Below are 13,276 nucleotides of genomic sequence, written 5' to 3' on the forward strand. Positions count from 1 at the left end.
TCCTCTCTAAAAATGAGTAAAAAATCTAAGGTATTTTTGTAATGCAAACTTAGGGTGGAGATAATTGTTTGCTCAGGCATTTTATATTTATTATATTACTTTTGCTTTTATATTCTATTTTAAAACAGAGAGAAAGGGAACTCAAGATAATAATCCTATAAGTGTGTTAGATGTATTAATTTTGCTTTCATCAAATATATCCAGTGTTAGGAAATTCTTACATGTACAAAGTAGCCTAATTTTAAAAACCTAGCTAGAAAAGAAAGTTTTTCTCTTATCTGTATTTCTATTACAATTGGAACTTAGGAAACATCCCTAAACTAATAAAATTCTGTATTCGATATTCTTCAAACCCATATTATCATCTGATTTTATGCTTACAAAACTCAAATAGGCAAGTATAATATTAATAACATAGCTTAGAGTAGACTTAGATCAATGTCTATTCTTCAGTATTTGAAGTGCTCTTGCTATTAAGTTATTGAAATAAGAGTTAATCTGAAACATACATTTGAGCTCTGTTTAAGAAGAAATTTAAAATTTTGTTTCAGGTTTTGACCTGTGGAAATAGTGTACACTCAATAAATTCAGTTCTAGCAAAACAAAATATAGCTCCTTTGAATTACAATTATACATATTATAGGTTTAGGAATGAGATTATTATTTCTTTCTGAGTTATCTTTCTAGAAATTAGATAATTTAAACAATGATTTATGATGATTTTAGTGCTCATGTAAGCTATGGAATTGATAGCACTATATTTAATGGTCTCCCACAAGCATCAGCACATTTTGTGTCTTCTCTTTACTTTGGTACTACTCTTCATCACTCTTAATAGAACTTTTCTAAGAAGAGCTTCCTGCAGATATGTATTCGTCTCCTCTTTATAAGTGAATTGTACTGTGGCTTCATTCAATAAGTTATTTAAGGTATTTAAGGTTATTTGCTTTCACCCTTTATTTCTCAGGGTTTTAAACTGATTCCGATACAATGAATCATGGGCAGTAAAGAAGCAGATATGTTTAGTAGACTAGGTATGGGGACCTCAGGGTTATAATTTTAACTTCTTATTCAAATACTTTCAATGATTTGAACATTAATTAATAAAATTAGATTGGTTGAGCTTGTCTCAAATGAACAGAACTCAAAGTAAGCAGTCTCAAAATATTACCCCAACTGTGTCACTATGTAGTTGTGCAACTTCATGCAAGCTTAAGCACACAGTAGGGCTCGACAACATTTGTTATTATTGAAAGAGATGAAAGAACTAAAAGTGCCAGTGATACTGAATGTGAGAATGACCTGGGGAAGCTCCCATATCAGTCACTTTTCCCTATATTAGAGAATGAGGACTCAGTATCACAGAATCTTGGGGCTAATCCTTAGACATCATCTAACTTAACCTCCTTGCCAATATTTCATCCACTGTGATCTCTACACATCAGACAAAGTTTGCTTAGGTTCAATGGTGTTATCGGAGGAACACATGCTTTGGAGTCAGGAAACCAGCTTTTTAATCCCAGTCCTGTCTTCAACAGCTTTTACTCAGCTTCCTAGGGGCATTTTTCTCTCCTCAGTAAAACTAGAGTCTGTGTGGGTACAAATGATGAGTCACAAGTTCCCTCCTAACCCTAGGCATGGCTCTACACAGGCCAACTCCCATGTGCCTAAAGATCTCTCTGACTAGAGATATTTTTAGCTGAGTCCTCCTTCTTTCTGCAAATAATTTTCAGGGTACCTCTCTGGAGCAATGGTTAGCATCACCAGCCAGTAATTGCTGGTGCCTTGGCTGGTTTGAACTGGCTGTTGCTCAGCCTTGCCTCTTCTCCCTTATCAATGCCTCATCAGCTCTGGTCTCAGAACAAAGCACCCACTCCCTGCAGAAACAAGCCCTCTGCCATGCCTCCTCCTCTTAATCCATTTTACATCTCTCCTTCATTTCCTCTCTCTCGGACAAGTTAATTACCTCTGAGTCTGGCTCTTTCCATCTATTGAGGATGGTAAATTCCACAGTTTCTAATGAGAGCCTCCTTCCTTTCTAAAACCCTATGCTCCTATGACACATAAGACTCTAAACATGTGAAAAATGCACGTTTAAAATATCACCTGGGCCACCACTGAGAACTTGGCTGCTGACCCACCAAGTAATAGCTGTGGCTTTCCATGGACCTCTCCATGGCTTCCCTGTGGTCCCACTTTGGTGGTTGCATTTCCTTGCAAACTCTGACTTGTCCATCGATGCTGGGGCACTAAGAGGTTTAGGAAGTGACATCTCCTCCTCTACCTCCTTGGCAGTCCATCCCTCCCTGACTGCTCCCATGCTTGTGTAAGGTCTAGTTCCTGTAACAAGCTCAATTCCTGTAACACTCAGGCTGGCTCTGCTTCCATGACACAGCCTGAGTATGCTACACTGTCAATATTACAAAAACTATGGGAAAATCATGACTGTAACAATATAATTAGTGATTTAAAAAAAAATATTTAATAGAGATATTTTATGAACTATAAAACAAAATATAAATCATATAAAATCATATTAAAATTCAATTAAAATTTAGTTTTGTTAATATAACTAGAGTTTGAAGAATAATTATGTTTTAAGTATAACAGATTTCTTCCCTTTGTTTTCTTCTCATTATAATATTCTTTGTAGTTGTATGCTAATATTTTCATAAAATATTGTGGCTGAAATTAATAATAATGCATAATATACTGTAACATTAAATGTTAAAAGCGATTGCCATTTATAATTCTCTTTAGTAAAATTTCCTTCCCCCAATCAATATTACTTTCTTTATTACATTTTATTTTCTATCACCCTGCTATAATTCTATTTTATTAAATAGTATATATAAGTACAAAGTGGGGTAAAGGGTGAAGGAGGTGGTAGTATTCCACATTACCCTGATGCTAATATATGCTATGTTTAACTGCAGTTATCCAACTTTACCCTTTGAAAGCCTTTTTATACCACATAAAAATGACCTCCGTATCAAATGGCTAAACAGAATGTTTATGTGCAACTCTACCAGCTTTTCCCTATCTCTAGTTTTGAAGATTCTTATTTTTCCCATTATTCATTATTAGAATTAAAGAACAAATTCCCTTACCAGAATTGCACGCAATCATACACCAAGTTCTCTTGTCTTTCTAGATAACATAGTTTTATATGAAGAAACTTATAATAATTCAGGGATCTGAGCACAAATTAGCATTTGATAAGGAGAAATCTGAAACTTTACTGGCACAATGATTAGGGAATAATGATGCATGTCTCTTTCATTAGAATGAGAATCTGTGATGTGAAACATTAATGGACATACTGGGATTCTGGCATGAACTTCATCATATATTACTGTAGGTGTAAAACTTGGGCAAATCTCTTCCCATCTCTAAGCCTTAGTTTCCATATCAATAAAACTGGGAAGTTAATATCTGTCCCACATTTCTGTTTACCTACTACATAGGGCTGCTTCATTCATTCATTCATTCAACACATAATGTTGACTCTCTGCCAGGCATTATGTTGCGTGCTGAGATACAATAGTGAACATGTCATAGTTCCTACCGTCAAGGAGTTTACAGTAACATTTAAATAGTTTGTTAAACATACATACCTGGGCTTTTTAATAGTGGGATCTTACTAGTGTTATTGTAGGTTTCTGCCTTCTTAACTTTGTGCAAGAAAGATACTAGTAATATGATTGAAAATTCCAAATAGAAAAAAAAATTGAGACATTTAACAACAAAATTTTATGATTTATGGCAGTAGTGTCTGAAAAAGAACAAAAATGTTGCCAGACAGAATAAAATCAGTTAACACATGTATACCAGTAAATAATCATTCTTCCTGATTTTTAGCATTCAGGGAAATTCATTTCAAAGAATTTTTTTTTTTTTTTTTTTTTTTTGGCTGTGTTGGGTCTTCGTTGCTGCATGCAGTCTTTCTCTAGTTGCGGTGAGCGGGGGCTACTCTTTGTTGCAGTGCGTGGGCTTCTCATCGTGGTGGCTTCTCTCATTTGGAGCACAGGCTCTAGGTGCACGGACTTCAGTAGTTGTGGCACTCGGGCTCAGTAGTTGTGGCTCGCGGGCTTAGTTGCTCTGCGGCATGTGGGATCTTCCCGGACTACGGCTCGAACCCGTGTCCCCTGCATTGGCAGGCAGATTCTTAACCACTGCACCACCAGGGAAGCCTCCCAGGGAAAGTCTTTTTAAAATGCAGGTGTCTGTCACATTAAGAACACCTCATCCATAAACATTTGACTTTATAAGCAATCTGTTTTGGAGATGGGAAAATGTTTATACTTCTACGAATAAGTTATACTTGAAGGAGCATGAAACTGAGAGTCTGAAAGCATTATATTGTTGTTCTGGCTCTTCTTCTAACTGGCTATGTGGCTTCGGAAAATTAACTACTGCCAACGGAAGAGCAATGAGAAATGAGAAAGAATACATTCCTGACATTTTCATTTCTTAAAAAAAAGGAAATGTTAAATTTCTCAGTATCAATTTGCACCTTCCTTTCAGAATCACACTCAAAATATAAAGCAAATACCCATCACACAATGTACTGAAAATAGCAAATTTCATAAAGAGAATTTTAAACAAACGGCTAAACACCATGAGTATTTCTCAGATGTATTTCTGTGAGAATGATATAGATGATATGTATGCTAGTGACAGAAACTACCAGTTGTAATTCAGTTGCTCTTGGGTGAAAATCCTCAGTGATTTTGAATCTAGTATTTGACTTTATGAGGATCCAAAACTAATCCCCACTTCTGAAGTTCTAAGTGCCAAAGCCACACTTAGTTCTCTTGTTTGTGGAGCCGATTGCACCATAGGCAGTGGAATTGCAGCACCAATGAAGAAGAGACTCCAGCGTCCAAGTCTCTGCTTTCTAGCAGGAAAGTGTCTCAAGCATCTGGTTGCTTCTCTCATCAATGAAAACTAGACACAAACTTAATACCCTGTTCAAATGTCACTCAGTGAAATATCAAGGTTATCTGTATCATGTCAAACTGTTATGTATCCTCTTGATTGTTTAACATAAGCTTTGCTGATCGTCTCTATGAACGGCCCCAGATTCCCTAGGTGGTTGTTGAGTATAAGCTTTACTTTCCTTGGAAGGACTTGTCGTCAAACACTTGCCTTCAGCTCAGAAATAATCATTTTTATACTATGTAGTTAATCTTTCCATATTATCTTATAGTTTTCAAAATGTTTTCATGCAAAATTTAGAGTCTCCCTTGAAAAGTTCACCTATGACAAAATAAGAATAAAAATAATGCAGTGTTTTTTCACAGATAAATGTATATCTTTATATGTTTTAATAAATAATATGAAATATGAAAGTAAATGTTTTTATTGCTCTTATTTGGCAAACAAGGCAAATCCATAATGATTTGTGCTATTTGTAAATTAATTAAATAATTTTAAATTAAACAAAATTAATTAATTAAAATGTGAGTTCATAAAATGAGTTTTATTTGACAATTTTGACAGTTTAAGCATCTTGCTCAAGGTTACCAAGCACAGCAAGGATACTTATCCCTATCCTTCAAGTCTAATTCTGAGTTTTTCCTCACCATCATAGAAATATTTTTCTGATGATGAATGTCTATTTATTGACTGAAAATTTTTATTTTTAAAATACTCATTAGTTTATCTAAAGATTTTTAGAAAAACATTGTGTGAAAAATATATGTACATATGTGAAAAAATATGTGTGTATGTGAAACTGGTGGTGATATCTGAAAATTTATATTTTCAAAAATTCCTATTTTGTAACCAAAATAGGAGCTTTTGATAATAGTGATTTTGTATCCACTAATACTAAGACTTGTGAGTACTCTGAAAATATTCAAATGATTATTTTCCTTTGATAGACTGTTAACTACAAATGCAGAGAAATAAGGAATCAATCAAATCTTTAAATTTTTTAACATTCTGTGATTTTTAAAATTTATAACTGATAATGCATTAAATATTGTACAATGCTTTCTTTCTCTGACCCCAAAAGAGCAGATATAACTGCTGCATGCTAGGGAATCTGGATCCTCCCTCAGCTCTAACAGTGTTTGTTTTGAAAGTATGGGGGAATTGAGTATACTATCTTAAGCATGATGAAAAAAAAATCCAAGTAAACATTTGAAAGTAAATAGATATAGCATGATAAATATGATTTATAATTTTATAAATTTTGTCTGAAATATTAAAAAAATAGATATAGCATATTTCATCCATTCTGTGCACATTTAACATCTCTGAAGTTGGAATGTCTTACACTTGATAGCATGGCATAATGTAATCGGTAGCATTTTTTCTTTCTCAAAATACATTTATAAAATGGGATTGCTTACCATAAATGAAATCTTAAAATCAAAGATTTGAAGGCCCTGTCTTTTCAGCTAGAAATACTTAAAATTCAAGAGAAGCATATTTATGTGAAAACCTAGATGCAAAATCTTATGCATAGACCTAGCTGATTTGAGGGACAGCAGAAAGGTTTTCCCAGCCAAACCTACACCAACTATTATCATTACCTACATACAGAGTCTGTGCTTCCACCAGAAAACTGCTGGATTCAGAAACGGACTTTACAAAAGCTAGAAGCAACTTTAGAGGTCAGGGAGACTAACCTCAGTTTACTCAGTCTAGAGAGGAAAGGGTTTGTCCAAAATCATACAGTGAATTAGCAGCTGAGCCAAGGCAGGGCCTGAGTCTCAGAACCTCTAGATCAGGTCTCTTTGTATCACAGCGAGCCACACAGACTGTGTTAACCACTGTCCCTTTTAGGCCCGTCTTTAAAATAAAAAATGATAGTTATTCTGCTATCTACTATCCTGGAAGCTTTCCTCTATTATCAAAAAGACCTGGGTGACCATGACTTTATGGGGCAGGGTAAAGGGTACATTGAAGAAGAACTTACTCCGTTTTACAGATTTACTGCGGGACCAAGCTGATCCACCACTTGCCTAGAAGACCACCCCCGTTTTCAGAGAAAGAAGATTTGGGGAGTGTTGTGTGCAGGTACACACGGTCATTTCCCAATGTCAGAACTAGAGACCCTTCAAAACACGTCCTGTTAAATCTCACTTAAATGTCTGCAATGCCAAAGCAGAAGAAGAGGATTAAAAATAATAATAATTACTTTTTAAAAGTCCTTTATCTTTAATTAAGGCTTTATTTTTAATTTCTGTTGAAAATAGGGTGGATAGAGTCTATATGGAATAGTTCTAATCAAGAAATTATCCCAGAAGTTATCAAGAATCAACCCCAAAACTCAGTCCTTTTGTGAATTTCTAATGGTTAGATCTACTATCCCTAAGTCAGACGTTGTTGAAGAGAAATTTCCTTCGTCACCTGAGTGATGTGTTTTTCTTCAACACCAGCCCTCAAAGGCAGATAGTTTGGATCAGTGGCAACCAATCTTTTTCCCACAGAGCCCACTTGAGAGATCATTTTTCACAGTAACAATGACTCATTGCAGCACTGATTCTCAATAATGCAAACATCTTTCTTCATTTTAACAGACTGCTCATTTAATCCTAGTTTAAATATAATTAAACCAGGTACTTTACTGCTGGACTTTCAGAGCTTAATCTTCTTATAAGGCAGATCCCATGCCCACTGTCTCTTTTGAAGCTCCTCACATTAGAGAAATGTTATTCAAAAATTACTCAATGAAAAGTATAGTTGTACTAAAAAAAATTGCAAACACCTCCCCTATCATGTATTCACACAATGAACATCCTTTGAGTGTTCTTTCTGTGATCTGGAGTGTACATGGGGCTGGGTAGATTTTTAGTCATGGGCTATATTTATCCACTATCAACAAAATAGGAAAACGGAGCTGAACCTGGTCTTTTCCTTCCCTCCCTATAATTTCCTCTGTTTCTAATTTTGTAGCAATCAAGTTTCAACTAGTTAATCAAATGTCTTTTGTGTGGCAGGTGCCAGGGTGTTTGTTTTCATTAGTGTACCAAATGCCATATTTAGGAACTTGGCCTTTTCGTTAACTGGCTGCAAGCATGGCTTTAAACCATTAAATGGGTGTATTTAAACTCAGCATTTATTTTTATATCTCCCTATCCGAATAATCAGGATGTGGTTATCTGTAAGATGATACATGATGACTTTTTTCCTATATACACCCAAGCACAAAAATATATGCCTCAGACATAATCATCAATATTACAAACACTCATCATCCTGTGCCTTTTATAAGATTGCAGAGATGAAGAGAAAACTGGTTAGTAAAATGTGCATAAAAATAGTTGAAGGAAATCCACATGGGGAAGCTCATAAAATTGAGCAATTTCACACTTTGTAACCTGTTTTTAGCATGATAAAAAAAAGTGGAAGAAAAACATCACAACCATAGTTTATCTTTGATTGAATGAAAGAGCTATTTTAAAAAAAAGATATGCCAGAAATATGAGCTCATTGTAAAAATACACTTATGTTTTTGATATGTCTTCCCTTTTGCTGAGGGAAGTCAGAGACAGCAGCAAAATCAGAAGGAAGAATGATTCAATGGCTGATTTTCTAAAGAAATAAGTAATGCAGTGTTTTGTTGGTATTTTTACCAGATAACTTTTACATTCATGCTTGTTATTTTTCTCCTGTCTCAATTTAGAGAAATAATCATGATTAGCTGATTTTAGATACTTATCGAAAAACTCAAATATTAAATATAAGTTTGTCAGAAAGAGGACACAGAATTTACTGCTCCCTTCCAGAAATTGTGGAATAAAGATAAACAGCTAGTGAACAACATTGTATGACTAGATTGCAAAGTAGAGTAATTGATGACATAATGAAGAACTAGTTTAGGCTGCATTACATGAAAATTAAGATTACATTTGATAAATAAATGTTATAGACAATACTAAAATATTTTATCTCCATTTTAAGTATTAATACACATTTAATACAGATGTTACTCTGTCTAGGTCTTATTTGTCTGTATTCTAGCAGATACATTTATTACTAAAATCCACACTGAGGTTTCACAGTAACAACATTTTAAGGAAATGTCATAAAGAAAATCTTGGATCACACCAAAGAGAATGTAGTTATTAAAGAAATATTTAGTAATATCTCATAAATGTTCTTTCACTTACAAATTATAAATTCTATATGGGATAAAGAGGTTATACATGAATTAATCCAATCCTCTCAAAAAGTTCTTCTGAGGTCAGAATTACTCCTCATTTCACAAATATGGAAAATAAAGCTCAAGTAGGTTAAATGACACACACTCAAGGTCACACTATTTCTAAAGTAAATATGAGTCAAATCCAGTTCTTCAGATCGATCCTAGGATCCCTTTCTTTTTGCTCCCTGTAGGTTTCCAAATGATTTTTTTAAGGCAACAGAAGTTTACTGAAACTTCTCATTCATGAAGGATGGCCTGGGGGACTTCCCAATGTCACGTGCTAAGTGGTGAAGTCAAGCCCGTTCTGTTGGTAGCTCACAGCCCGTGAGCTTCTCCCAGCAGGGCAAGGCCTTCTGCTTTAACCAGTGGCAAAACTGGCATCCCACAGGCCTGGTCTCGGTTGTAGATAAGCTTTAATTGGATTTATAGGTTTTTTTAATGTAAAAATTCATAAATGATATACCTTTGTGCTTACTACACAGAATTAACAAATGTAATCTTTTAACATGTTTGCTTTACTATGTATATAGAGAGAGATAAAAACTGAGTCCCTTATGTTTTCTCCATAATCTCATGTACTCCCCACCCTCCCCAGAAGTAATCATAGTCATGAATCAAGTTCCATTGGTTTATATTTTAATTATATGTACAGATTTCAAAATATATGAAATTGCTTTACGTATTTCCAATTTAGGTAAATGGTAGCTTGGCATATGTATTGTTCTAGAACTTCTAATCTCCCCTCAAATCTGTTTTTTTAAATCCTTGCATATAATTACACATAACATTCAGGTCATTTGTTTTGAACAGTAGATAACACCCATATTTAATTTACTTGAGTAAAGTCCATAGTATGAATTTACCTCATTTGATCAATCCATTTCCTCTTGAGTAGAGTACTTGAGTTGATTCATTTTTTTACTACTATATAAAATGAAGCTATGAACTTTCAGATACATGTCTCCTTATAAACTTTGGCCCAGTTTTACTTGTGAGTCTGTTTTTAAAATTTTATTTATCAGAGTTATTTAGATGTTCCAAATGCTAATCTTTCTTTTTTATGTCTGTTGAAAATATATTCCATTTTTAATTTGGTTTTTATTGTAATTTGTTTATTGTATTTATCATGTAGAATTTTTCAATTTTGATATAGTGTAATTCATTAATTTTTTCCATGAGATCTACCTTTTGAATCTTGCTCTAGAAATCCTTACATATCACAGGACATAAAGATAGTCTCCTGTTGGAACTGTGGTGTTTCTGAAATTTTGAATTGAATTACTTTTAGACACAGCACATTCTCTCTTGCTCACCACAAATCCCACCAGGCCTTAGTCTCTCATACGTAGTCAATTTAATACATTTCCCCTTAGGTACATGAGGTTGTAGTCTGTGGATTAGAGAGTCAAAGAATAAAGTTACACAAACTAGATTTTTCAGACTTGGCTTAGAATTAAATTATGATTATAGCTCTACAACCCCAGTCTAGGTTTCCATGGAAATGAAGCCTTGATAGAATTCATTCTGGGAGATCTACAGCTTCTATTAAGTATTATATAAGTTTTGCAGAGGTGCACTCCAACACATAGAAGCTGAATAATTTGGTTTATTACCTGCCTATAACAAACTTTATAGACATTTTTGTTTTCTATCTTGCCAGACTAATCAATGTTAACCATGATGTGTATGACCCTTAGATGCTGGACTGGAGATTGGCAAGTGCACATTTTATCCTGGCTGCGACGTTGGTGGTCTGGAGCTCAGGAAAAGTGCTCTCAGTGGATGTCACAGCAGAGGTAATGGAAACTAGCTTAAGGGACCATACTTCTTTTATGAACATAAGCCATTTTTACTAATGTCAGAAGCAGGTGTTGCTGACAAGTAGGGAGAAGGTTTGATAACACAAAAATCAAGTAAATAGGCATTTCTTTCTATACCTTGTCCTCACCGTGGATTCAGAGAAAACCAGGTATCTAAATGTTAAAAAAAAAAAAAAAAATCTGTAAGTAACAACAAAGATTTGTATTCCATAGAACAAAAACTATAGGAGAAAATTCATTATAATTTCAGCCATATTTATAATTGAATCAATTACATGAAGATAAAGTGCTTTTATGTGAAATTTGAAGTCATTTACATGTCAAGATTTGAGTAGTTGGGCCAAAATTTTATCACTCTACAGATGTTTTCTTGCTGCCAAGACTAAACTACAAAGGAAAAGAAATGTGAGGACATCGCCACACAGAGAAAAGTTAATTTGGCTCATTTGATCTTAATAGAAACATACATTCTTTGTGCTTCTTTTTTTTTTTTTTTTTTGCCATACGCGAGCCTCTCACTGTTGTGGCCTCTCCCATTGCGGAGCATAGGCTCCGGACGCGCAGCCTCAGCGGCCATGGCTCACGGGCCCAGCCGCTCCGCGGCATGTGGGATCTTCCCGGACCGAAGCACGAACCCGTGTCCCCTGCATCGGCAGGCGGACTCTCAACCACTGCGCCACTAGGGAAGCCCCTGTGCTTCTTAAATAACATAAAGTGAGAATCTGAAATGTGTTTTACTGAAGGACAAGTTTTATACAAGTTTTGTGAATTTTTCCTGATGATTAAGAATATCTTTAAAAAGAAACAAAAATCTACTTTGTATATACGTCAGTTGGAAGAATGAACACATAGTTTTTGGAAGAAGCTCTGAGAGATAATAAAAGATCTCCTAAATTTGCCCTTTGGAGGTTTGCCTCCTGATCTTAAGAGTTTCTTTCTCATGATTATAACATCCTTCCCCTCTTTAGTTTCTATGCTGCCAGGCTTAGGTAGGGAAGTAACAGAAGTTGAGGTTTTCTTTAAAGTTGTGGACTGTGAACTATGAGTTACAAAGAGCTATAGAGATTTTTAATGTTTTTATATGATGAAAGTAGGGTTTGGGGATAATTAACTTCATGGCAGTATTCAGGACAGAATAGAAAAAAGAGAGAGGGAGAGAGGAGATAAATAAATTATATGGTGATTGAGAGTGTGCACTAAGCAGTGAAGAGGACCTGATATAAATCTCTCCTCATGGGAATCAGAAAACGCAGGGCAAGAGGGGTTTTCCAGAAAGAACTGGCCAGACTTAGAGCAGATTTCACTGGTTTAGGAAAGAAGGAGCTCAATGACTTTAGGTCTCAGAGCTTTGAGGTGGACTCTAAGTATTGCAAAAGAGAATTGTGTGAGTCAATGATGAAAAGGCTTGGAAAGTACTACTGTTTCATTTTATTGAGAAAAAAATGAAGGGAATAGAAAAAGAATAAGAGAAGTAACTCAAAAATAAAGACAGGAAGTGAAGGAAAAGAGTCTTTCCCAGACCAAGAGTCTGGCAAGAATGTGACTAAAGGAGGAAAGGGAAGAGACCCCTGTAGTTATTAACCCTTCTTCCCACAGGGGAATAGTCTCAGGCTCTTGGGAAAGAAGTAGCATCCCCTGCACAACAAAATGACTTCAGGTTGCTAGCAGGAGCATTTTCTGAAATGCTGTGACTGCGCCTGAGAAAGGAAGACAGACTTCACAAACCGGAAGCTTACACTTCTATGGTTTGGATGACATGCCAAGTGGCAATATGTGTAAACAAACAAATAAACAAGAAATCTGACATGGGACAATAAAGTCCTTGGGATAGCTCTGACTCATCGTAGACACTCATTAATATGTGTTAGTAAATCACATGGGTGGAGATGGTAAGCTCCTTCAGGGCACAGACTGGATTTTACTCATTTTTGTATCTCTTGGGTCTAACGCAGGACCTGCACAGTGGATGTTTAGTGGTTTGAATCAGTAAGGAATGAATGAGTGGTGAAAAGAAAATAACATGAGGTTCAGATTTTTTCAGAATTCATTCAATAAATATTCAGCAGAAATTTACTGAATACTAACTATGAGCAAAATACTGAGATAGGCATTGAATAGAGCAGATAAAAGACTAATTAGACATAGTCTTTGCCCTCAAGTTACTCACAATCTAATAGGCAATACAAATATATTGTAGCTAATCTAATACAAGGGAAAATGTAATGATGGCAGTGATGAAAGAAGTATAGATAAAGTGCTTTTGGAGTAATAAGGAAGGATGCAGTTGTTACTG

The 13,276-nt window shown here is 35.1% G+C and overlaps 1 protein-coding gene across 5 annotated transcripts in view; it reads left to right on the top strand.

The window, feature by feature from the left end:
* OSTN (osteocrin) overlaps positions 1 to 13,276 on the top strand; it is a 38,207-nt gene that overhangs the window by 368 nt on the left and 24,563 nt on the right. For 4 of the 5 annotated variants that reach the window (XM_067738417.1, XM_067738420.1, XM_067738421.1 and 1 more), the window contains exon 2: positions 10,861 to 10,959. In XM_067738417.1, coding sequence (XP_067594518.1) covers positions 10,861 to 10,959 — 99 coding nt within the window. Of the gene's footprint in view, positions 1 to 6,943; positions 7,033 to 10,860; positions 10,960 to 13,276 lie in introns of all 5 variants that reach the window. The other variant, XM_067738418.1, reaches the window with a different exon arrangement.

Source organism: Pseudorca crassidens, chromosome 5 (assembly GCF_039906515.1).
Source record: "Pseudorca crassidens isolate mPseCra1 chromosome 5, mPseCra1.hap1, whole genome shotgun sequence".
In the NCBI taxonomy this organism is placed as follows: Eukaryota; Metazoa; Chordata; class Mammalia; order Artiodactyla; family Delphinidae; genus Pseudorca; species Pseudorca crassidens.